The 27,136-nt window shown below is 38.8% G+C and overlaps 2 protein-coding genes and 1 non-coding gene across 3 annotated transcripts in view; 2 read left to right on the top strand and 1 right to left on the bottom strand.

The window, feature by feature from the left end:
- Positions 1-705: 705 nt before the first annotated feature.
- On the bottom strand, positions 706-798 carry trnai-uau (transfer RNA isoleucine (anticodon UAU)). Its single transcript is given in 2 exon segments — positions 706-741; positions 761-798. It is a non-coding gene; the product is annotated as a tRNA-Ile (tRNA).
- An 855-nt stretch (positions 799-1,653) lies between these two features.
- Positions 1,654-22,139, top strand: chrna7a (cholinergic receptor, nicotinic, alpha 7a (neuronal)). The gene is made up of 10 exons (XM_053635387.1): positions 1,654-1,921; positions 5,187-5,326; positions 7,554-7,598; positions 9,284-9,393; positions 11,625-11,704; positions 12,878-13,045; positions 14,989-15,183; positions 18,527-18,613; positions 19,014-19,123; positions 20,351-22,139. The coding sequence occupies exons 1-10, from the start codon at positions 1,867-1,869 to the stop codon at positions 20,834-20,836; spliced, it is 1,476 nt and encodes a 491-aa protein (XP_053491362.1). The 5' UTR covers positions 1,654-1,866; the 3' UTR covers positions 20,837-22,139.
- Positions 22,140-23,737: 1,598 nt separating this feature from the next.
- The window catches only part of trip4 (thyroid hormone receptor interactor 4), a 69,082-nt gene continuing 65,683 nt past the window's right edge, over positions 23,738-27,136 (top strand). Inside the window, exons 1-3 of the mRNA XM_053634114.1 lie at positions 23,738-24,489; positions 26,736-26,902; positions 26,984-27,111. Of these exons, the coding sequence (XP_053490089.1) occupies positions 24,410-24,489; positions 26,736-26,902; positions 26,984-27,111 (375 nt within the window). The 5' untranslated portion in view covers positions 23,738-24,409. The remainder of the gene's footprint in view (positions 24,490-26,735; positions 26,903-26,983; positions 27,112-27,136) is intronic.

The raw sequence follows: 27,136 nt of genomic DNA, 5'->3' as shown, positions 1-27,136 counted from the left end.
GCGTGACGTGAATATGAATTAAAATCAAGTGATTTCTTGTACGCACTGTTGGGGAAAATGGTCCTTTAATGGGTTTTTGGATGCATAGTGGTTCTAGATCTCTACAGGGGTTCAACGTGGAAACTTATCTGAAAGGGAAACGAGAATACAACAAACCTAAAAAGTATACGAGACTTAACCTGTTTTAATAAGAGCATAGCTATGCCAATCATAAAATTACCCAAAATAAAATATCCATCCATCTATCCATCTTCTATACCGCTTATCCTTCCTTCAGGGTCACAGGGAAACCTGGAGCCTATCCCAGGGAGCATGGGGCACAAGGTGGGGTACACCTTGGACAGGGTGCCAATCACATACACATTCACACACCCATTCATACACTACGGACACTTTGGACATGCCAATCAGCCTACCATGCATGTCTTTGGACTGGGGGAGGACAAAATAAAATATATATAAGTGTATTTGTTTGCATGATATGACATCAGTATAGAATGGAAGACAAATAACCAATATACAGTAATAAATTAGAGTACATGAGATGAAATCAGACTCAAAGAGAAAAAATTAGAATAGACATAGATACAGGCTTGCTCAGGGAGCCAAGAGAGGCAGCTTGGCAGTGCTGGGGCTTCAACACCCCCCCTCCTTTTGATCAGTAAACCTGTAGTGTTGAAAATCCATGCTACTGCCCAAAATCCATGCTCCAGGTGAGGTTTGAACTCACAACCTCGGCATTGCTTCACTCGTACTGCTGTATAAGTACCGTGCGCTAACCGATTGCGCCACTGGAGCTGCATGCTCATGGAGTGTATCCCTGCTCAGTTGAAGTTGATACAATAAACTTGCAGGACATAATATTCAGAAGATCAGAGAGTCTTTACAATGAGCTCTGAGAGATTAAATAGTCTCAGGTGGGTGATAAGGTAATACGGATTCTATACTTTTATATCAATCAGCATAATGTCCTCTTTGGGGGATTTAATTGAAATGGGGTCCGTTTTGGAAACTAATCATGGTTTCAAACAGGATTCCTTAAATAAATGAAAAACAATAGTGGAATTCATAGGGAACCAAAAAGAGAAGAGTAGTTTTATAAAATTCTACATAAACAGTGCACATTAAAGGAAAACTCCTCCCTGAAACATATAAAAATGTATTGATATATCCCTGATGTTTTTTATTGATTCTGGTGTTAATTACATTTACAGAAATTGGCAGACACCCTCATCCAGAGTGAACATTTATCCAACCAGAATGTTTATCATGCAACGATGCAGTTGCAGCACTGGGATTTGAACTCATAACCATCTAATCAGAAGGCCAACAGCTTACCCACTGAGCTACAACTGCCCTTAAGCAAGGCCTTTAACCCTCTCTGCAGCCAAGGATGCTGTATCATGGCAGACCCTGTGCTCTGACCCCAACCTCCTACATGCCGAGGTATGTGAAGAAAAGAATTTCACTGTGCGTATGTAGGTGTGACAAATAAAGTCTCATTATCCGTCACAAAAAGGGGAGGAGCCGGATCCTAACCGAGAAAGATAGGGTAGTGCTGGGTTGCCAGATTGAAAATTTTAGATAGTTTGCTTTGTATAAATCACACTGGAATAAAAGACAAAAATCCCCAGTAAATCAGACCTAAATCTCAACGGGCCAATCTGTCCCTGTTTATATTGAATTTTGGGGGATTTAAATTGATACTGGAGGTAAGAGCTCCAATCTGGCAACCGCATAGGCTTCTATCTCTCCTTACACACCGCATACACACCGCATTTACGAGCATTTCCACCCCTGTAGCAGAAGCGGGTCCGACTCGGGATATTTCCCAGTCCTGATTTCTGTCTTATTTTCCAGGATAAAATGGGAATTTTCGGTTTTGCGCTTTGTTTAGCAGTCACTGCATGTTTGTGGAGGGGTGAGTAATCAAACGCATGTTGGATTAAATATTACACAGCAGGGTGAAAAAAAATAAAAATAAAAAAAGGGCATATTAACACTACATAATGAAACTGTTTAATCCATTAATGCATGAAGGTGTCTGATGTTGCAGTCTTTATTTAGCTCTGAACTGCACACTAATGCAATCTCAATCAGAGATTTTTTATTCTTCTTTTATTCTCCAAACACTCCAAAACTTTGGACTGAAACGTATTTTGTGCTCCTGTAGTAGATTTGAGTCTTATTTGTTATATCTGATGATAAGAGTACTTCTATGGCTGTATTACAGGCTTGCTGTTTCATTAAGCTTCAGGCCACTTATGAAGAAGCACTTAAGGCTGATTGAATTGTTTCTGCATTAACTTTAGCTGGCAAATTCAATGATCATTTGTTTGTTTGTTTGTTTGTTTGTTTTATTGAAGACAATTGTCTATGTGTCCAGTGAACATTTGCATTAATTTTCTGTCCTGTTTAATTTCATCAGGACGTGTACATCATAAGTGTAGGCACTAATGTACACTATGTAGGCTACTGTATTTAATGAAAAATGATCAAATGTATACAAAACTATAACCCCAAGTATATGAGAAAATGAACACACAAGCCTCCGAGATCTGATCTGAAGGAGTCGGTGTAAGAAAAGTTAGAATAGATACAGTATGTCGATCAAATGGGATAAGATGTCAGAATCACCAAAAAAGCTTGTAAATGTAAGCTCCATTTAAATGGGGTGTGCTAACTTTTGCACTTGACTGTATAAGTGTGTGTGAGCGTATGAAAATCATGAATCGGTTTTATGCTATATTGTGATATAATATTAACGTGAGTGCATTCTTAGACTCTTCAAATGCTGCGTTGGTTTCGTATCAAATCCATACGTGCCTCCAGAGAGCTCAAAACTGCTATGTTTTCATCACAGCTCACTAAAAAAGAATATATATATATATATATATTTTTTTTATCCTGGACATGTCTTTGACATTTCAGTCTACTTTGTTGGTGTATAAAAAGATTTAAGCTTGAAATGTTACAATTACGGATTGAAGTTGATTTTACGCTTGCAGTATTTCCAGCTTTGTTAAATACAGTATATGTGAATTGCCTTTAAATTGTTGTGAAGAAATATAGAACAGAATGTTTGCTCTCATTTGCTTGCATTTATTGCGTTTCTCCTCGGTGGAAGATTCTGTTTTAGGTCTTTAATCACAACATAGAATTTATTTTTTCCTCCTGAGGGATTGTGGATGGTACTCCATTCCGTTTTTGTTCATCTGACTAACCTTAAATTTAATTTGCAATTACAGCTGATGCTTTCTCTCCATATACGGAGCCTGCGCTTCTCTCAACGCATCACATCTATCTTACCATCTCTGGATGAATCACATAATGCATTAAAAGGCTTGATCTCATAGCCTCACAGATGGTTGGGAGCGAAAGTTGATTATGAATGGTTAAACTCTTCTGGGAATAATACCTGACACAAAGCAAGTCTTCATCTCGCCAGTATTTTGACTACAAATGTCCCCTTGTGTAAAAGAACTCATGAGAACCACATGGCCTCTTGAACTTTTGCTGAGAAAAAAGAGGGAATATTTAATTACAGGTGCATTTAGATGGGAAAACAAGTTTTGCAGAGTATTGTTGATGTGTGACAGTGCATCACAGATTTTTGATAAGCCTTAATGGGATTTTGTCGTGATTTGCCTTTTCAGTAACACTCAGGGTGTGCTGTTATAGGAAAATAATCAACGATGGAGTGGTGTGATGTGGCTTGATGTGAAGCAGTTAATAAAACAGTGCGTCCCTAAGTGTTTTATTCCTCTTAGACCACAGCAGTTTGCTTCACATAATGAACGACATGTTGCACTTTTAACCATTTATCGTTACATTTCATTTTGTGGAATGTCTGTGAAACAAGTTATTTCCTGTTGTCATGTAATCCACGTCATGGGGGTTTAGGACGGATGCAAGTGCAGTTAAAGACTTTTATTAGAGCGAGACAGGCATACAAATCCAAAACGTAAGACAACAGCGTGGTCAGAAACATGTAAAAGGTCAGGCAATCGGCAAACGGGCATAAACAGGGCATGGCAAAACACAAAACGAGAAACAAAGTCAATAAACATGAATCGAGAACGAGAACTATGAACGACCGCTTGGTAAAGAGATAAACTCAATACTACGCAAAGTGCTACGAGACATGAGAGGTTTAAATGATAAACGTAATCATGGGTTAAACACAGGACAGCTGAAACCAACGATGACACACGTTCGGGAAACAACCAATGACAAAACATGGGCGGAGACAGAATATAGCCATAACAAAAGCACGTGTCCAAGGTAAACAAAGTCAGTGTCATTGAAGACCGAAAAGCGTGCGTTCGCTAAGAGTTCGCGCACGAGCTTGCGCTTCGGTTTTCCGAGCACGCTGTAATACTGCAGCGGTGACTCAAGGGGAAATCGTGACACCTGTTATCACTCACATTATCGCAGCTATAAAACAGTCATTCCCTAACCAGCCTCTCTTTTTTCCTCTCTGTTGATGATAAAATAACATTTTTAATGCAGCTTGTTGTGTTACCGAGAAACCCCAACGTACAAAGTTATCTTTCCTGAAGACTTTCTCATGGCGGAAAACTTACCGTTACAAAAATATGACACTGGAGACTCCTTCTATAAATAAATAAATCTCCTCACAGAAAACTTTACAATATTAACAACTATTCCATATATATAATAGCAAATATTACTACAGAAATGATAATATTAGAATGAGCACATCAATGTAAACCTGCGACTGGAGTTACATAGCTGCGAGAGCTGAAAAATTCATCAAAAGCACTGAATTGGACAAAAACATTGATCCCAAATACAAAGGTCATTTAACTGGTTAAAAAGTGGAAAGTGATGTTTATCTGCATCTGTTGAAGTTTACTTTTAGAGATCAGTGTGTTTATGTGACAGCTGGTAGTAAATTATCAGACTCCAAGACTGATAGAGCTTCAAGCCCTGAAACCGAGCAGAAAGTCACTGATTAGAGTTTCGAATCGATACGCTTACATCCGAATGAGCTGCTCAAGCTGTTCGAGTTGATTTGCAAGCACTTCTCATTTGCTTCCCGATGCTGAAGACTTTCACTGCGTGCACACGTGCAGCCCAGATTGCTTCTCTCAGGTCGAAAGAGCTCTCTCAGGTCGAAAGAGTTTCACTTCGTTAACTGATTAACTCTGTCGTCCTTACAGCGTCCATTCAAGGAGAGCATCAGAGGAGGCTGTATCGAGACCTCATGAAGGATTACAACCCTCTAGAGAGACCCGTGTTTAACGACACCCAGACGCTCACCGTAAACTTCAGCTTCAGCTTGATGCAGATCATGGATGTGGTAAGAGAAGTTGGAAAGGATCAAATTCATGCCGTTAGGGTGGAGTTGAGGTATAAGTGTCAGGCTGTACCTTGTACATGGAGTAAAAGTCTACTGACGGCTTTACTTGTAACATATTCATACATCAACGTGTCATGTGAATTGGGTTATAATACGGTTCAGTAACGAATAAGGAGCTATGCAGGGACTGAGCAGGAATGAATGATTAGCGCTATATCAACGCGTACCTCGCTATTGTTAACTACTAATGAATACTCAGTAATTACTCCGTAAGTAATAATGGTTTGGAACTCCATTATGAACTAAGCAATAGTTACTGAGACATATATCTCCCGGAGAGCTATTAGCTCTTTTAAATTACTATTGATTCATTCCTAATCACATCAGCTCCTCAAATGCTATCTTATCTAGCTAAATATTGAAAAACTACTCCAACACTTCAATAAGTAAAGGTCAACACAGCCCTTATTCACCAACGTCGTTTACCTTTACTTTAGATGCATAATTGTAATATCATTACAAATACCACGCCGCTAACAAATCAGCTAACCTTAGTCTAAATATTAGTGTGTGGTGGGCGTTCTGGTGCACTACAGCTGCCGTCGCATCATCCAGGTGGATGCTACACACTAGTGGTGGTTGGGTGGGGGGGGTTGAGGAGACCCCCCCCACCCAACCCCCATACTATGTAAAATGCTTTGAGTGTCTGGAAAAGCGCTATATAAATGTAACTGTAAACGTAGACCAAATATTATGTTATGTAAATTGGTAGCTAGAAGTGGTCACAAATGGTAGCCTTTATAATTGTGTTGTGTTGTTATTGTGCGATAGAAGCAGACCTACAGGATGAGGAATTAGCAATGGCTAAATTGGGTGCGAATATGTACAGTACTGTGCAAAAGTTTTAGGCACATGCAAAGAAATGCTGTAGGGCAAAGATGCCTTCAAAAATAATTAAATGAAATGTTTGTACATTTTAAAAAATAGATACGGTAAAGAGCAGTAAACAGTAATAAATGAAACAAAGTCAGTATTTTGTGTGACAGAAAAAATCAAATTAAAATAGTAGTCTCAGGTAGATTTTCTACGGTGTTATTAGGAAATGAGCTGTAAGTGTTAATGAGCATCTTGCAGGACCAGTCACGGTTCTTCTGGAGACTTTGACTGTCGCACTCGCTTCTTATTTTTGCAGCAAAACCCAGCAGCCTTCATTGTGTTTTTTGCCTGAAGCGTGTCCCTTACGTAATATACTGCTTTCTTTACTGACCTACAAACATTTTGTGCTAACAAAGTTTGTACTAAAAAAAAAAATAGGGTGCCTAAAACGTTTGCACAGTACTGTACGTTTAATAGCATCTAAAAGATTTGTTAATGTCTTTCGAGTATGTAGAAGGAATGACTTGATTATATACAAGTGTCAACATAAAGAACACGCTTTCTAAATCGTTCTGCATAATTTAGATCATGTCCTGTATAGTACAAAGCTGAGATTCTGAGATTGTTATGTCACAAATATTACAACTAAGATTATAAAATGACCAAAACTTTTACCCCTAGAACTATCTTGCTAAGCTAGCTAGATTAACTAGCTATGTATGACAGATAATGGAGTGTTGTTTGTTATGGAAATGTTACATTTTGACAGGTTCGACTGCTGTTAATTAAATCCCTGAGAAAACGATGAAGCAATTCAGACTGATATTGGTTCAGTGATAGTTTATTAGCGTCCCCATGTCCACTAGTACGTCCTTTCATGGCCACCAGTGACAGTCTACTAGTGGTTAGCTAGCAATTTAGTTATATTAGGGTATTTGGGATGGTGGTAAGGAGGGTCTTGCTTTTTTAATGATCCCTCCATTTCACAGTGAAGGTTTGTCTAATAGTGTATCTGACCTTGGACTGAATTTTAAGCCTACACCGCAGGCTTATCAGATTCAGCGTCCAGATTCAGCAAAAACATCAGTGCGTTTAGAGTTTAAAACTAACCTTGTCTGATTGTTTAAGCGATAAGAAACCTGATGTATTGCACATCCCTTTTTCCTAACCATAAAAGAGACCTGGACTGTAGGGATCATAATCTGTAAAAGATTTTAAGCTTGTTATAAAAGGTTGTGTTCTTTAATATACCATCTTTTTTTTTGTTGTTTTTTTTTTGTTTGTTTTTTGTCTAATGGATATCATTGATTTTCTTTGTTTCACAATTTTATTCTTCTCTCCATGTGCACAGGATGAGAAGAATCAAGTTCTCACAACAAATATATGGCTACAGCTGGTGAGATGAATTCTTTTACACTTCATGTCGCAGGACGCACCTACAGCTCTCTCTTTTTTTTTAAAACACGCCACATCGCATGTCTTCGGAGGACAATAAGAACTTTGTCAGCAATATATAAAGTTACCTTTTTATGGACTATGGAAGGCACTCTCAAGAGAGGGCTTTAGAGAGAGAGAAGAAAAGGAGGAATATAGAAGATAAAAAATATTCAACTAATCATAAAATAACAACAAATGAAAACTAAACACAGTTTGACAACAGAATAGGAAGGAATACGGGGGAGACATTTTTTTCAAAAGAGAAGAAAAACAAACCAATACAATGGGGAGGAAAGTTCTAGCGAGTGAAAGAGAATGAATAGAAAAAAAATGTATGTTACATGCAAAAGTGAGCGTTCATACACACCCTACATTTGCGTAATTAATCGGGACACTTTTTGTGTACGCTAAAATGTTCAGGTATCTGGAAGTTTCTCCAATTTCATTTTTAAATTGTGAAATTGATGCCCACTGTCACGTAAAGGAGGCGCGGACAGAAGCAAGTGCAGGCTATGAACTTTAATCCAAAAACAACAAGTCCAAAGGGTAATTCCAAATTCCACAACATTAAATACCACAACACTGAATACTGCTGTACCAGCCTGCTGTGCAACTAAACACTCTATTGGTTTAAATTCTACGTGATTAGTGCATTCGATTAGAAATGAAAAGATGTCTAAAATGTAAAAAAATAAAAATAATAATAATAAACAAGTTGCTATTAACATTTCACAGCACTACCTCAAGCTGTTTACTTCCTCACCATGAGACGTGCAGTACAGTGCACGCTATGTTCTCTATCCATCAACCTGAAGTGTTTCGGATCCCCGGTGTAAGAAACAAACCAGGCTTGTGGATGGCTTTGACCTTTATCCGAGCACACGGCGTAATTTTCTGCCTGTGCTTCTATAATTGCATTTGGATGTGCACTTTTAAAACCTCACATGCATCTTCTTTAAGGGACACTATAATACAGTTTAGAGCCTAACGAGAAAGAGTGTGCTTTATGGACTTGCTCGTCATGTTTATAGTTCTGTTAGACAAAGTTTTTGCATTAGTTACTGCTGGTTAGTTCTGAATGATACTGACAGGCTACACGTAAAGAATAAAACACCACATGATGTGATGTTATAAGAAAATAATGATGGGGTGGTGTGATGCAGGCCAGTACAAAGCAGATTACTGTTACCACCCCAAAATGTCATATAGTATATAATTCAAATATAAAAGAGTATATAATTCCTATAATCAAACACAAAAAGTTTAAATAAAGGACAATGCATCCTACTTCATACTTCTTTATCTGGTTATCGTTACATTTAGTTATATTTTATAGCAGCTATAATGTGCATTATACTCTGTACTTATGATGTCATATATATTAATTATTGTGCTTTATTTTATACTTATTATTATTATTATTTTCTCTTATCTGTGAATGCTTTTATTTCTATTATTTGCCTATTTTACCATTTTATTTTGTCAATTTTTTTTGAGCTGCATTTTAAATATTAAATGTACGTACTCTATATATGCAAACAAAAGTTTTATTAATATAACTGTCATTTTCCTACATTAATATGATATTCATTATGTTTCAGTTCAGCATTCGGAAGATATATTTGTGTTGTTGTTCTTTAACAGTACTGGTTCGATCATTACCTTAAATGGAACGTCTCCGAATATCCCGGCGTGACGAGCGTCCGATTTCCTGATAGCCAGATTTGGAAGCCTGACATCTTGCTTTATAACAGGTCTGTAAAACATGTCGGTCTTTGCAATCCCAGAAGTCCTGACCTTTATCTTTATCTGTTTATCTGAAAGAGTTGAATGGTGTTTGACTGGAGGCCGACCTCACAGAATGGTGTCAGGGTTTATAATGTTGCTGGGAAATGAGCTGGAAAGAAGTGCAAGGACACAAAGTCTCTGCGCCGTGGTGAAGAAAACAAGGAATTAGCCTCATTTGTCAATGTCTTTTGAAAGGAATCCTCCCCAGAGGAGCTGATTATGTTTTGTTGTATTCCTGCGCACCATGTGGAAATTAATTTTTCAAGGATGAACTCGCCTTCACCTTGTCCTCTATGCTGAAGCGTTCAGCAATTAATAAAAATGAGAGTAACTGCAATGCCCAAGGTAGCAGGATGAGTAACAAGATCACACTTCATATTACTTATACAGGATTATACAGTCGAGTGCAAATGGTTTTTTCATCCTGTATGATTTTTGAATATTGAAAAAAAAAATTATCCACCAAAATGTATGCTTCCAAAAAGATCAAAGCCGTTCTAGTATTTATAATGAACGAACACACTTACAATGAGTGAAACTTCACAACTAGATGAAGGAACATAGGGAGAATGTCAAGACGAATTGATCGAGGGAGGAACACAGAACAGGTGCACACAATAGGTAACAAGACCAATGACAAGACAGGACCAAAATACAGAATACAGTGTGAGAGCAATGCATGGTTCGGTTCAAACAATGACAGTATGTATGGGTGGGCATCATAACGGCAGTGAAAAATAAATCCATAATATCTCCGAGACAGTCTATTACTGCATCGATGCGGCGTGGCATGGATGCAGTCAGCCTGTGGCACTGCTGAAGTGTTCTGGAAGCCCAGGTCGCTTTGATAGCGGCCTTCAGCTCGTCTGTATTGTTGGGTCTGGTGTCTCTCATAGATTCTCTATGGGGTTCAGGTCAGGCGAGTCGGCTGGCCAGTCAAGCACAGTAACGCCACGGTCAGCAACCCAGTTACTAGTAGTTTTGGCACTGTGGGCAGGTGTAGAGTCCTGCTGGAAAAGGAAATCAGCGTCTCCATAAAGCTCGTCATTAGACGGAAGCATGAAGTTCTCTAAAATCTCCTGGTAGACGCTGCATCGACTCTCCACTTGAGAAAACACAGTGTTCCAACACCGGCAGATGACATGGCAACCCAAATCATCACTGACTGTGGAAACTTCACACTGGACTTCAAGCAACTTGGATTCTGTTCCTCTCCACTCTTCCTCCAGACTCTGGAACCTTGATTTCCAAATGAAATGCAACATTTACTTTCATCTTCCCCATGACTGTGGTTGTGTACTGAACCAGACTGGGAGATTAAAGGCTCAGGAAACCTTTGCAGGTGTTTTGAGTTAATTATCTGATTAGAGCTCTTCTTAGGTCAACCTTTCCAAGGATATAAATATAATGAGCTCCAAGGATATAAATACATAAATATAAAGTTTCATTTTTGGCATCCACATCAGATTATTTGCTCTTAACAAATCTCTTAAAATGGATGATTTTGAATTTTTATAGGACCAAGTACCATTAACATTTGCAAGAAAAATACACAGAATTGTATTAAGAAGCGAGAAGCGAGGCTGGGGCTGATTTCTTTCTAGCCCAGTCTGTAGATTCATGCAGTCTGGGACAGTCGTGTCAGGTGAGTACACAGAATGACACGTTCCCCTGGATTTGATCCCCATTTGGGCTGATATTTTTCAGCCTGCTTTGCTGGCACATCTGTAATACAGTTATGCGTGTAATGAACGAAAATGAGGTGAATTATTTATTCTTTAATATATTTTTTTCCCCAAAATGCATTTGGAGTCTAAACACACATTGTCAAATCAGATTACTCATTACACAAAAGGACAGATGACAGAACTGTGAGTTCAGTCGGGGGGTTTTTTTGGTTTGTTTGTTTGTTTGTTTTTAATGAAGTTTACTTTATGTTTCGGAAGAAACTGTAGGGCATTACGGACAAAAAAATTAACAATCACGAATGCAGCTGTCTGTTTGTCTTTAATTGTGTGTGTGAGATAGTTTGTACCAGTATTATGTCATTGTGATATAATGCGTTGCACAACCCTAATAGTTGTTGGTCTACTGATAGATATTAGAATTTAGAGCCTCCTGACTAATATCACAAATAGTCTTTACTGCTAATAAGTTACTTATTGTGCTAATAACACACTCTTTGTGTGTTCCACAGTGCTGATGAGCGATTTGACGCCACCTTTCACACCAACGTGCTAGTCAGCCCCAACGGCGCCTGCCAATACTTACCACCAGGTACTGTAAAGCTTTATTTAACTTTCATTATAGATCACTTCTAAAATCTAGAAAGTTATGAGGTGTGACTGCAATGAGTAGATTGCAGATAAGCGTGAAAGCACGGCACTAAAGGATTTGTTCATGGAATTTGACGGATCAGCGTTGATCTCTCACACAGCTCTGCAGCAGATCCTGATTGATCGTGACGTTACTATATCACTCCGTGTGAGAGAAGACCTGTCTTCTCGCTTGCTTTGCTCTTCCATGCCACTTGGACCAAGTTGAACTCAGCGCTCCTGAAGATAAATCAATGTGTGCAAGAATTCATGAATCAGAAATGAGTTATTTTGTTAATTATGTGATAGCAAATGGCCTTCTCATGTATGTATGGGCTTTTTCAGAGATCCCTGCTTTAAAACAGAAAGAGGTTGGAGTCTGAGCAAGGTGGGATTTATGCGTGTTTTCCCACCATCAATAAATTGAATTTACGACCATCTCTGGTCTGGTTTAACTCATGTTTGTGATATTTCTCCTCTCTGTAAATCCCCGGGAGTTCTCTGCATCTGTGTTAATTGAATCATCACTTATTTTCCCCTCGTGATAAAACTCACACTATATTATACAGTATATTAACTCATATTTACTTATATTACTTATTTTATCACTTATACAAATTTGCATTTAAAGGGGCGGTTTGTATTTTTTTTAGAGCCTGTGAGGTGAATTGCAGTTGAACTGAAAATATCTACTATCCCTTCATGCCAAACCACCACACCCAAGTCTGCATGGATTATGAAGGGCGGTGGTAATTTCAGGGCCGGAAAAATGTAAACAGGAGCTTCAAACAAACAACTTCTTACTAACCAGATCCATTATATCCATTGGCGATACTGAAAAATCATTGTTTCTTTGAAATTTTATTAGGTTACTGCAATTCTAGATACATTTCCATCTAGATAAAATGTAGCTTTTTATTTGTACCTGAAAGCTGTAATAATTAAACCACAGATTAGCAATTTCTATGACATTTATACATAAACAACGAATAATTCTTGGACAATTCTTTACAAATACAGATCGATACTTAAAAGTTAGCATTTTTTTGGGCCTTCAGATTCGAGATTGGTTCAGTTAGGTGGCCTGTTGTTAAGCAAGAGTTCTTCTGCAGTCACCTTGCATCCATGTTCACAGGCATCTTTAAGAGCACATGCCACATCGACGTGCGCTGGTTTCCCTTTGATGTTCAGCGGTGTGACCTGAAGTTCGGCTCATGGACGTACGGCGGCTGGTCTCTGGACCTGCAGATGATTGAGGCTGACATCACAGACTACATAGCCAATGGGGAATGGGACCTTGTAGGTAAGTTGATAAATCTGTATCAGCATTTACATTTTACTAAAAATGCAACAATAAAAATGGGTAGCGCATTTGCCTCGCACCTTCAGGGTTGGGGGTACGAATCCCATCTCTGCCCTGTGTGCTACAGAGGCTCCTCCGGGCACTCCGGTCTCCTCCCCCAGTCCAAAGACATGCGCTCTAGGCTGATTGGTATTTCCAAATTGTCCGTGGTGTGCGAATGTGTGTTTGTAAAGATGTTTTATGGGTCTAACATCTATAACAAGTAGAGATGCACCGATGTATTGGCCAATAATCGGTACTGGACAGTAAAGGCTATTTTTCACACTATGGGCCAACGGCCAATAGTTTAAAAACATCCGATGATCAGGGCCGATTATATCCTGTCAATCAAAAGAGGGCGGGAAAACACATCAATTTCGTGCTGTGTGTAAAGATGTCGTCTCTTGCGTGGAATGACGACAAAACTGTAGTCTGTAATCAATGTAATATCCGCACTGATAAAATCTTACACCAGAAGTGAGCAGTGGGAAGCGGGAGTTTCGGCGTCGAGTCTAAATTTTTTTTGTTGCTGCGCTGCTCGCGCCGAATTAAAGTGCCAGTACACTGATGAAAGATTTAAATGAAGATGAGTTGACAAATATATTTGTAGAGTAGTATATTTCATATCCAGTTAATGTTAATATATAAAAAAGTGTATATTATATATTACCAGTGTGATGTTCAGTGATGAAGTAGAAATGCTTGTGTTTGTGGTGAGTGAATGTGAGACTAACAGGAGGGTTTTTTATAATTCAGTCAATGTTAATATGAATTAATAATATTCAATAAGTTAATAATCTTACTTTAATCTTCAGAATTGAGCTCATGTGTTCATGTTCATTAGAGTAATGTGTGTTCTGTTGATGAGACCAGTTACTGTGAAACAACTTGTTGAAATGGAGAGAATAAAGTTTTTATTTGCATTTCTTTCAGAATTGTGGAATTAATTATTATTAATTATAATTATTCATTTAAAAGAAGGCATAAAAGGCAGAACTATAGGTATCGGTTATTGGTATCGGCCGATATCACTGTGAATAATCGGTTATCGGTATCGGCTGAGAAATTTAGTATCGGTGCATCTCTAATAACAGGGGCTCTCAGCTCCCAGTGCGACGAGCACTGTTTGTTTTGAGTTGGTCTGCACTTATATAGCGCTTTTATCCAAAGCCCTTTACACTGTGGCTCATTCACACACACACTCACACACCAATGGTAGCAGAGCTGCCATGCAAGGCGCTAACTTGCCATCGGATCACCAACCCTACGATTAATGGACACCCCGCTCTACCACCTGAACCACAGCCACCCATTTGCATTTGTTTTGGTCCTGTCTCTACCCCTGTTGCGTCATTGGTCTGTTATTTACTTGTTCTTAGTTCTGTGTTTGTTGCAAAGTCTTGTCAATTGTACGCATGCGTTTCTAGTTCCATGAGTAATATTTCCTATTTTTCACTCTTGGCTGTTTTCCTGGGTTTTGAACTGTCACGTCCATGCCGGAATCAGCACCCAACTACGCTACAAATGACACCACATAGCCTACAAACATGGCCGCCGAGGACTCCAGCTCCCATCACACACGGCCCCTCTCATGTGATTACTGATCACACACAACAGTATATAAGGACTGATGGAATGATACCAAAATAATTTAGCCTTGTTGCTCCCTCCATCCTGAAAGAGACCACACCCATCAGGATAGAAATGTTTATCAATCATAGGATGAAGGTAATCAATGAGAAGATTGATTCACAGACACTTCTCTCTAAGGGAACAAGTGGAGCCAATCCATGCCAGCAAAATTCCCCCAAAGCGTAACAGAGCCACTTGGTTTTCCCTTAATTTGTCTCCTCTATGTAAGATTGTTTTGCCAAAATATTCCACGTTTTCATACTGTTGTTCAGAGGTTCCAGGCCACAGGAATGAAAGGTTCTACGACTGCTGTAAAGAACCTTACCCGGATGTGACGTTCACGGTTGTGATGCGCAGACGGACGCTGTACTACGGTCTAAACCTGCTCATCCCATGTGTCCTCATCTCCACACTGGCTCTGCTCGTGTTCCTCCTGCCTGCAGATTCAGGCGAGAAGATCTCCCTCGGTGAGTCAAATCTGCACCGTGAAGCAGCTTTCTCATGACTTCGTGATCCAGAAAAACCAATAATAATAACATTGTGGCAGAAATATTATATTTTCACAACCAAAAGGCCATGTTAACACAAATCATCACAAAATGTCAAGGTGTTTTTTAGATTCAGCAAGTGTGAAATATCAAGAGGGCTTAAGGTCAACTTTCGTTGTGTATATATAAGAAACATTCATGAAAAAAGAGTTGTTAGGGTGCAGCTCAAGTACAATACAAGTTCATCCAAGTTGACTTCAAGTGTATTAATGTATGTTTGGAGAGATGTACTGTAGCGTGCGGGCTGCAAGTGTGTACACTCAGCGTGTTGTTTAGCAGCGCTAATCTTAATATCACTGTTATAATTTGTAGCGACGGTCAAATCAGAATCAGGCAGCAACAAAAAGGATAATCCACAATTCAAAAATGAAAACACAAGTAAGGTAAAAAAAAAAACCAAAAAAACCCCAAACAACAGGAAACACGGAATCAAAGAACAATACTTGATAATGCACACTTACATCACAATGAGAGAAATGTACATAAGAGAATATACTGACAAACTGATGAAGAGATTAACACAGAACAGGTGCACACATTAGGTAACAGACCATGTGTAAACAAAAGCACATAGCATCAACTCAAAACAACACATTAGAGCAGTGCATGATGAGTAATTAGTCTTTATTGGTCATAGCACAGTGAAATTCTTTTCTTCGCATGCTCCAACATGCCAGGAAGTTGGGGTCAGAGCATAGGATCACCATGATACGGCGCCCCTGGAGCAGAGAGGGTTAAGGGCCTTGCTCAAGGGTCCAACAGTCCCAGCATGGCAGCGCCAGGGTTTGAACCCTGACCTTCCGATCAGTAACCCAGAGTAACCCTTAACCTAAGCCCCTATGATGTAAATCAAGATGTAGATGTAGATTACCTTCTATGTACTAATAATAGTATGGTTATGAAACTTATTTCTAATTATAAATATTTCTAACAACTATTTTGAAACAATATATTGTCGATGCATTCTGGTATGTGGTTCTCTCCCGATTCAGATAAACAGGAAACGTTGCCAAGATGGCCGCTGAGTGGACAGACCTTACTAAGAGAACATCGAAGTAACATCTTAAACAAGTTTAATACAGACCTTTCATACTGTAAAACATGAAAAGATCTAGCTAGCTTGTCTAGCTCACTCAGCTAGTTTTGAAATGCACATATCTCAGACATTGCACATATCAGACATATATATAAATATATATCAAATAAAAGTATTAGGATTTAATTCTATTCAAAAAAAGGTACCATTATAGTGAACCGTGTACTCAAGTACTGTAACAAAAGTAAATGTATGTAATTTGTTACTTTCCACCCCGATAACATTAAGAACAATACAACTGACCAGTGCACCTTTAAAGCTAATGAGCCGATGAGCTTTAAGATTATTCACCGGGTCCATCTGTTTGTCGCACCCTTATAGATGTGAGAACTTTTTCCGGTTTAGTTTGCTCATTTCCATGTACCGCTTCTGCTCTTTTTTTGCTGACGTTTTTAAATGCTATAAACATCACAGGCGACATGTGGAACTGCCTCCGAAGCAAGCACAGTGCATGACAATTTATGCAGTCGGCCCCACCAGCCGAGATAAATGATCAGCAGTGAGATTGATAGTCGAGTCAGACATCTCCTCTGTGATCGATGTAGGTGGATAGCTCTGCATGCCAAACACCTTTCTTTTCAGTACCCTTAGTCGGAGCCCCAGCACAGCGACCTGTGGGGCAGACTCCAGGAGGCCGAGTCTGACGTCGTAGTCGAGCCTAGATTATTTTTTCCATTCTATCAACCCTTGAATTGTATTAGTGTGGTGGTCTGTCTGCCAGAATGATGTCGTGCTCCGAGAAATTCACTGGCAACGGCTTCCAGAATCAATACAGGGAATTTCAAAGCTTAATAGTGGAGTTGAATTGTGTGTCTGGTGCTTTTGGGGCCTCGTCTGTCTTAAATGTATCTATGTGTAAGAGTATGGGTTGATTTTTTTGGTGGCTTGTCTATAGATGTAGAGTATGTGGGGCATTTACTGTATATCAGCCATTCAACAACTCTTAATCATTTACAGCTCCATACGTTCTGAACTCCAGTAAAATACAAATTTGCTATTTTGAGTGACCTGTGATTTAAGAACAAAGCAACAAAAAACGTTGCTGTTTTACAGATATAAGTCAATGTTCCATGGATCTGGTCACCTTTGTAGATGTTGTGCAATCATAGGGGGGCGTGCTCACGTCCTCATTCGGCTCTTAAAAATAAAGGTTCTTCAATGGTTCTTTACAGCACCATAGTTTCTGCAAAGAACCTTCTTCTTGTTAAGAACCATTTTTCATTGTATAGGGTTCTTGGTTCTTTGGAGATTAAAGAAGTTCTTTATGTTTCATTATAAGTTCTTCAGAGCAGTGTATTGGTTCTTTAAGGTATCATCCCTTAACAGGTTAAAGTGAACACTATAAAGTTTTTTTGTGGTAGTGGAAAAGGTTCTCCTCCATCATTCTTAAGAACCTTTCTTTGTTTTTGTTTTTTTACAGAACTTATGATAACATGGTTCCTTGTGGCACTGCTATGAAGAAGCATTTGTGGGTTCTTTAATGCACCAGTAAATAGATAGTTCTCTAAAATACTTGAGAGTAAAAGTTCTTTGTGCAACTTAAAAGGGTTCTCCTATGGCATCGGGCTGAAAACCCCTTTTTGGTTGTAATTGGAACCTTTATTTTTAAGACTGAAGAGTTATTAATGTTATAACAATTGAAACTACAACAAGCGCTAATAAAGGCCCACTGGGGCAGGAATTACGCTGCCCTATGTTCTCTCTCTCTCTCTCTCTCTCTCTCTCTGACTGTTTTGTCTATAAGGGGCAGGATCAGCAGAGAGGACATGCACTAATAAAGGCCCACTGGGGCAGGAATTACACTGCCCTATGTTCTCTCTCTCTCTCTCTCTCTCTCTCTCTCTCTCTCTCTCTCTCTGACTGTTTTGTCTATGAGGGGCAGGATCAGCAGAGAGGACAATTAATAATATTACCTTTTCTGTGTTTGTCTCGCACCAGCAACCACACCTGCAGTATCAATCACAGTTGAATTTCTTCTTTAAAAATCCGTTTGATCTTACACTATCAAAATGAACAAAAAGTCCATAGTTTCCCATCATTTTCCTTGATTAGACAGGATGTGATCAGCAAGTTTAATCTGCCCTTTTATCCAGCTAGCTACGTAACTAGCTAGGCTGTTAATGTGTCTTTCGAGTGCTGATGTGTAACGAGTGTTTCCGTTCCCAGGCATCACAGTTTTGCTCTCACTGACTGTCTTCATGCTCCTGGTGGCCGAAATCATGCCTGCGACATCCGACTCAGTGCCTTTAATCGGTAAGTCTGATACAGTGAGGTAATTATTTACAGCTAAAAGGAAACATGCTAACTGAAACAAGTCTAATTCCAAGCATGTCTTATATCAGCGACCGCATAGAAGTTAAATAAAACATGGATTTACTTGGATGCTGACTTACACACCTCACTCTGGTACTTACAACCATTCCTAATAGTCTCTCTGTAGTTATTGAATCATTTATAGGAGTTAGAATTTAGTCTGCAGTTGAATAAGTGAATAATAGTCTGAATAATAGTAAGGGATGTTTAAGATGACTGTGTGGTTACAGTGAGTGGACCTACTCTGCCAACATGGAGGATGTTGAGGATTTACCATAGAAAGTGTGACTGTTCAGAGAGGATGTTTCTGAATTAGTGCCTCTGTTTTCTTTCTCTCAAGCTCAGTATTTTGCCACTACCATGGTGATCGTCGGGTTGTCGGTGATAGCCACAGTTTGGGTCCTACAGTACCACTACCATGATCCTGATGGAGGAAAAATGCCAAGATGGGTGTGCTGCTTTCTCAAATACTACTACTACTACTACTACTACTACTACTAATAATAATAATAATAATAATAGCATTTTATATTTAATTTATATAGTTCTTAATAATAACCCAAATACATTAAGAATGAGTAAATATACACAGATATAAACAGTGTTGAGGAAAAACATATATTTGTCAAGGACAGATTTTTTTTTTTCCAGAAATCTCTTCATACTGAATCATATATAATTTTATAGCATGTAAAAACTTAACCTGTGAAAATAAATGATTGGTGTAAAAACATCTGAAAATAAATGAATCATGTGGGGGAAAAATTAAAATGGCATGAATAAATGAATCATTTGGGGAAAAACAATAAGATAAATAAAATCGTGAAAAATCATGGGGAAATAAATGTGATAATAAATTAATGTGAAAATCATGTGAAAAATCAGGTGGGAAAAAATTGTGCGATAAATTAACCATGTGGGGAAAAACATGAAAATAAATGAATAACTTGGGGGGAAATCATGTGAAAATAAATGAATCACTTGGGGGGAAATCATGTGAAAGTAAATGAATCATGGGGAAAAATAATGTGAAAATAAATTAATCATTTTGGGAAAAATTTAAGTGCAAATAAATGAATCATTTTGGGGGAAAAGGTGATAAATTAATGAATCATTTGGGGTGGAAATCATGGGAAATAAATGAATCATTTTGGGGAAAAAGGTGATAAATTAATGAATCATTTGGGTGGAAATCATGGGAAATAAATGAATCATTTTGAGGAAAAAGGAGATAAATTAAAGAATCATTTGTGGTGGAAATCATGGGAAATAAATGAATCATTTTGGGGAAAAAGGTGATAAATTAATGAATCATTTGGGGTGGAAATCACCTGAAATAAATGAGTCATTTTGAGGAAAAAGGTGATAAATTACAGAATCATTTGTGGTGGAAATCATGGGAAATAAATGAATCATTTTGGGGAAAAAGGTGATAAATTAATGAATCATTTGTGGTGGAAATCACCTGAAATAACTTAATCATTTTTGGGGGAAAGGGGATAAATTAATGAATCATGGGGAAAAATAATATGAAAATAAATGAATAATTTGGGAAATAAATAACATGAAATGAAATGAATCATGCAGAAATAAAATATATGAATAATGTGATCATTCCCATGTGAAATCTGTGTGAATGTTCTGTAAGGGAATGTTTTCCTGTTATCATTCCTCTAGACACGTGTGGTGCTGGTGAACTGGTGTGCGTGGTTCTTGCGGATGAAAAGGCCAGGCGAGGAGCGAGTGCGCTCAGCGTGCCACGACAAACGTCCGCGCAGCAGCGTCTCCAGCGTGGAACCGACCAACGGGAACGTTCTCTACATGGGCCTGCGTGGTATGGAGAGCCTGCCCTGTGCCACGTCGCCTGACTCGGGGGTGGTGTGTGCTCGTCTTATGGGTATGTCCGATGAGGCTCCATCAGTGAGCAGCGGGCAGGGAGACACGGAGCTGTCCAAGATCCTGGACGAGGTGCGTTATATTTCCAAGAGATTCCATGACCAGGATGAACAGGAGTCTTTGTGCAGCGAGTGGAAGTTCGCCGCCTCGGTTATCGACCGCTTGTGTCTCATGGCCTTTTCCATGTTCACTGTCCTCTGCACCATCGGCATCCTCATGTCAGCTCCTAATTTTGTCGAAGCCATTTCCAAAGACTTCTTCACTTAAACGCTGTGGGTGTGTGTCGTTTTTCCTGCAGCTTTTTTGCAGCGTTTCTTGCAAGTCAGAGGTGTAGTTCAGTCAAAATTAAAAAATGGACACATTTTTTCCTTCAATAAATATAAACTAAATCAGCTAGGACATATCTTCTCGTACTTTGTTCTCTAAACTTGTCTTGGCTGATTGACTACATTTATGTAAATGTAGTCTTTTTTAGCTGAAACGTTTAAAGCAAGTGAGTAATAAAGAGTAGAAATGACTTGACTTGACAGTTGTCTGGTGTTTTGTAGTTAAAACACAAATAATCTCTGTTATTATTCTCAGTTTATAAAGTGTGCAGTATATTCGTAACTATTCATATAATCAATTATAATCACAATAGCCTTCACACAGTAGCTGGACTGTAACCTGATACACAATGATAAAGCTCTGCTTTTATTTTCTTTTTAATGTCTTTTCATTTAAGTAAAGAAATCAGCAATATTTCAATTTATTTCCATGTATCGTCTAGAGTGATCACTGTTTCCTTGTATCTGATGTGGATGGTGTGTCTAATTTTGCACATTTTCAAACTTTATGCCAGCAAACACTGCTAGGAAAAGCAGATATACTGTAAGTCATCATTAAGCTGCATAGGTCTGAGATTCCTTTTTTTTTTTCTTTTCATTTTATTCAAACTTTTTTTTTTTTTCAAAGTTGCCTTTATGATATGGAGTGACAAATAAACATATTTTTCTATATCCTAGAAAAATAAAGAGTGCCCATGGTCATGCTTCTTGATTCTTTGAGCTGATCGAAGGAATGATAACATGGATGTGCACGGAAATGTACTACCTACAAATGATAGACACAATACACACACTTCTTTTTGATAACTTTCGAAAGTTTCCTACGAGCGTGGGACCTGCTGCTGGAAAATTTGAACTGCATTAGGTGCGGAATTCGGTTTTAACTACGAGTTCTGCTTCGGCTTTGGGTAAATTCCACACACAGAAGAAAAATTATTCAAAGAGGGTTCCTTAATAACCTAATAACAACATGTGCAACAGCAAATCATGAACAAATGTAGTCTATAGGTCTTATTATGAGGTGATAATGGAAACTAAATTGTTTCCACGATGTGCGTTAAGTAAGAAATAAAAGAAAAAGAAAATAATCAACAATGGCATGGCGTGGCGTGATGTGGCCTAATAAACTGAAGTTGATTACTTTTCGGTAACAACACATGCCATCCCGAAGTCTTATATACTTCCTGCTACAGCAATCATGCTATTACAACTATTACAGTTTTTCGTTTATTAAAGAATTTGTCTTTTTTTCTCAGAGAAACCATAAAGCGCAAACTGAAGTCTGTCCTGAAGAATTTCCTGTAACGGAAAAGTAGGAAAGTTGAAAAATTAAAAATGCTGACACTGGAGACTTCTTCTGTAAATGCTAGATATCTATATTTACTGTCCCTGCTGGAAACAAAACCCAATAGAAACCCTCACAGAATTTGTAATAGTTTTAATGGTTATAATGGGATTTGTATTGGTTTTAATGGAAATTGTAATGGTCCCTGTGAGTCTCTACTTTGTAATTTGTTGCCTTCTATTGGTGGCATGTTATGTCTAGTGGATACCATTAAGGACCAATAATGGTAATGGAAATATGTCCTAGTATGTATCCATTCGTAAACCATTTGGTAATGGTTTTAATGGTTAACAGCTTAAGGTTTGTAGTGGAAACCATTAGAATTTCTGTGATGGGGTATGTATCAATATTTCAAACAACACAACAAACTGTTCTTTTCCCCCCAATTATATTTTACAGTAAAAGACCCAAAGTTTAAACACAAGGCTCAATGAACTGATCTCCCAGCATGCAGGCTTCCAGTAATACCACTATGCCATCTGGTGACCGACTGTGATAATAAATCATGGATTTTATTACAAGGGATTATTTTAGATATAAGTGTGTCCATTCATTTATTGATATGTTCATTGTCTGTAACTGCTTATCCAAATCAGGGTCACCGTGGATCCCTGGGAGTTTAAATCATGGATGAGAGACACCAATCCATCACAGGACACACCTGGGCTCATGGTACTGTCTGTTACTATTGCTGCATCTCAGCTCGCCTACTATCCGTCCTAAATAGTATCCGAGATTAGAATTAGAATTAATCTGTCCCAAGTCGTAGCATATTGAAATGAGTATCCAAAAGGTACCTGGATGGTCTACTGTTTCCAGGAGATATTCGAAGTGTGGCTCTGTGGACACTTTTTCATGTGGAAAAATAAATCAAGGGAATTGTATATTAAAGTATATATTATAAATTCTATCAGGAATAATGAATGAAGAAAAGCTGAAATGAAATGAGGAGTTTGTTTTGACTTGAAAGAGACTTGAAAGAGATGGATGGATGGATGGATGGATTGATGGAGAGATATGTAGATGGATGTATAGATGGAATCCAAAGTAGACTTGAGAGAGATGGATGGATGAATGGATGGATGGATACGTAGATGGGTGTATAGATGGAATCCAAAGTAGACTTGAGAGACAGGGATGAATGGATGGATACGTAGATGGGTGCATAGATGGAATCCAAAGTAGACTTGAGAGAGATGGATGGATATGTAGATGGATGTATATATGGAATCCAAAGTACACAAGAGTAAATGTGGGTGTGCATGGTGCCTGTTATGGACTGGCATCCCATTCAGGGTGTATTCCAAGCTCCCATTCCTAGGATAGAGATTAAAGAAAAACCTACATGTTCAAAATGTAATCGACAAATTACTAAAATCATGAAAAATGAAAACATTTAAGCAGAGCGGGTTTAAACATTTAAACCCCTGCTGAAACAAAACCTGATAGAGACCCTCAGAATGGTTATAATGGTTTGAACGGAAACTGTAGTGGTCCACATGGGTCTCTGCTGTTAATTTGTTGCCTTCTGCTGATGGCATGTTATGTCTAGTGGATACCATTAAGGACCAATAATGGTAATGGTAATGGTAATAGTTTTAATGGTCAGTTGATGGTTTGTGATGGTATTTGTAGTGGAAGCCATTAGAATTTCTGTGATTTTCCCCCCCAGCAGGGACACATATTATATGTCCAGCTCAGTGTATTCATTGTCTGCGTTTTGGTAGATTGCATAGTTCTAAGTCAATGGGATACATTTTTACTGGTATTTATTCATTATTTTTAAACAAATTTTTATTATTAGTGATAGCATGCGTCACCAAAATGGCTAATGTTACTTATGCTAATTCATCTGTGACTACATCTCTAACCTCTTCCTACTATACATGTTTACTTGGCAGTGTTTTTTTTTTTTTTTTAAATCAATGTACTGCTTTTGTATTAATTCCCACAAACATTATGAGTTTATGTCTATCTATCTATCTATCTATCTATCTATCTATCTATCTATTTATTTATTTATTATAAACAGTTTATAACGTCATAATGAAACTTTTATTTTGAAGCACGAGGCTCACGTCAAACTACTACTGCTAGCTAGCTGCTGAGTGAAACTGCTGGCTAGTTGCGTCTTGTAAAACTAGAAGATTCTCCACAAAATTACTCATAATGTCGGAATCTTTACATCGCTGGTGTGTGCAGGAGTTACACAGCCAGTTTGGCCTGGAAGCGAGTGATGACATTGTTCAGTGAGTAGCTACTCTGTGAAATGCTAACTTAGCCTATTTCCGTAGAAAACTGGCCCAGAATTCAAGCCTGATATCTGTTAGCTACACTGTTAGCTACACTGTTAGCTTGAGCAAGCCGTCAGAACAGCTTCTGTATGTAAACCCATAATATGAGCTGCAGCAGTGTTTCACTGCTCTGCTTATATCGTGCTAGCTAGTTGTGTTTGTAGTAAAAGAAATGTCACGGTTCGTTTATAACTAGCACATTAATAAAGGAACGTGTTAGTTTATTGGATTAGATTAGATTAGATTAGTCACAGTAACGCTGAGTGCATTAGTGTGTGGAAGTGTCCAAATATCTTCCTGCTTCAAGTGTCCAAATATCTTCCTGCTTCATGTGTCCAAATATCTTCCTGCTTCATGTGTCTAAAGATTTACCTGTTTACCTGTCTGTCTCTCTTTCTGTCTCTACATCTCTGTGTTTACCTGTCTGTCTCTCTTTCTGTCTCTACATCTCTGTGTTTACCTGTCTGTCTTTCTTTCTGTCTCTACATCTGTGTTTACCTGTCTGTCTTTCTTTCTGTCTCTACATCTCTGTGTTTACCTGTCTGTCTCTCTTTCTGTCTCTACATATGTGTTTACCTGTCTGTCTCTCTTTCTGTCTCAACATCTGTTTACCTGTCTGTCTCTCTTTCTGTCTCAACATCTGTGTTTACCTGTCTGTCTCTCTTTCTGTCTCTACATCTGTGTTTACCTGTCTGTCTCTCTTTCTGTCTCTACATCTGTGTTTACCTGTCTGTCTCTCTTTCTGTCTCTACATCTGTGTGTTTACCTGTCTGTCTTTCTTTCTCTACATCTGTGTGTTTACCTGTCTGTCTCTCTTTCTGTCTCTACATCTGTGTTTACCTGTCTGTCTCTCTTTCTGTCTCTACATCTCTGTGTTTACCTGTCTGTCTCTCTTTCTGTCTCTACATTTCTGTGTTTACCTGTCTGTCTCTCTTTCTGTCTCTACATCTCTGTGTTTACCTGTCTGTCTCTCTTTCTGTCTCTACATCTCTGTGTTTACCTGTCTGTCTTTCTTTCTGTCTCTACATCTGTGTTTACCTGTCTGTCTTTCTTTCTGTCTCTACATCTCTGTGTTTACCTGTCTGTCTCTCTTTCTGTCTCTACATATGTGTTTACCTGTCTGTCTCTCTTTCTGTCTCAACATCTGTTTACCTGTCTGTCTCTCTTTCTGTCTCAACATCTGTGTTTACCTGTCTGTCTCTCTTTCTGTCTCTACATCTGTGTTTACCTGTCTGTCTCTCTTTCTGTCTCAACATCTGTGTTTACCTGTCTGTCTCTCTTTCTGTCTCTACATCTGTGTTTACCTGTCTGTCTCTCTTTCTGTCTCAACATCTGTGTTTACCTGTCTGTCTCTCTTTCTGTCTCTACATCTCTGTGTTTACCTGTCTGTCTCTCTTTCTGTCTCTGCATCTCTCTGTGTTTACTTGTCTGTCCCTACATCTCTCTCTCTGTGTTTACCTGTCTGTCTCTCTTTGTCTCTACATCTCTCTCTGTGTTTACCTGTCTGTCTCTCTTTCCGTCTCTACATCTCTCTGTCTTTACCTGTCTGTCCCTACATCTCTCTCTCTCTCTCTCTCTCTCTCTGTTTACCTGTCTGTCTCTTGTTCCATCTCCACATCTCTCTCTGTTTACCTGTCTGTCTCTCCTGTCTTCCTCTCTGTCTGTCTCCCTCTCTTTCTGTCTCTACATCTCTCTCTGTTTACCTGTCTGTCTCTCTTTCCATCTCTACATCTCTCTCTGTTTACTTGTCTGTCTCTCTTTCTCTGTCTCTACATCTCTCTCTGTTTACCTGTCTGTTTCTGTCTCTACATCTCTCTCTGTTTACCTGTCTGTTTCTCTGTCTCTACATCTCTCTCTGTTTACCTGTCTGTTTCTCTGTCTCTACATCTCTCTCTGTTTACCTGTCTGTTTCTCTGTCTCTACATCTCTCTCTGTGCTTACCTGTCTGTCTCTCCTCTGTCTTCCTCTGTCTGTCTCTTTGTCATTTACCTGTCTGTGTCTCTTTTCTCTGTCTTCCTCTCTTTTCCCGTGTCTATTTCTCATTCTCTGTTTGTCTCACTCTCTGTTTTTCTCCATCTGTCTGTCTCTGGCTCTCTCCATATGTCTGTATCTCTGTTTCTACCCCCCCCCCCCACCCCCCCTTGCTGCTTAGTCAGTTGGATGTTAATCTGTCTAACTGCTCAGTGTTTGTTGTGTTTCAGGTACATCCTGTCCATCAGTGATGAGGATGAGTTTGTGGAGTATGTCGGTGATCTTCTGCAGGGAACAGAAGGGAAGAAGAAGGAGTTTGTTGACGAGCTGCTGGAGAGATGGCGACGCTGTCAGAAACAGCAGGACAGAGACACGGACCTGATCCTCACCAGAACAGGTGTGTGAGATGGCTTTCATTCACCTTCATGATGTTCTTTGATCAACGTTTGTTTGTTTTTAACACAAACTGCTTCTACAGAGGGTCCAGACACAACAAAAGACACTCAGAAGAAAAAACGGAAAGGACGGAACAAACAAGAGGTGTTCTCGATCAGTCCGGCTGAACCCGAGCCGGAGATTGTAAAAACTCCCATCGACCTGATGAAGGTGTGTGTCGTGACTTTAAACCCCG

This window comes from Ictalurus furcatus, chromosome 10, assembly GCF_023375685.1.
Source record: "Ictalurus furcatus strain D&B chromosome 10, Billie_1.0, whole genome shotgun sequence".
Taxonomy (NCBI): domain Eukaryota; kingdom Metazoa; phylum Chordata; class Actinopteri; order Siluriformes; family Ictaluridae; genus Ictalurus; species Ictalurus furcatus.
Note: the sequence above shows the minus strand (reverse complement) of the source record. Positions and strands in the feature narration are given on the sequence as shown.

Coding starts and splice junctions, on each gene's coding strand:
- chrna7a (XM_053635387.1), top strand. CDS start 1,867: ATGGGAATTTTCGGTTTTGCGCTTTGTTTAGCAGTCACTGCATGTTTG. Junction 9,394..11,624: donor GACATCTTGCTTTATAACAG/GTCTGTAAAACA, acceptor TGTGTTCCACAG/TGCTGATGAGCGATTTGACG. Junction 13,046..14,988: donor TGGGGAATGGGACCTTGTAG/GTAAGTTGATAA, acceptor ACTGTTGTTCAG/AGGTTCCAGGCCACAGGAAT.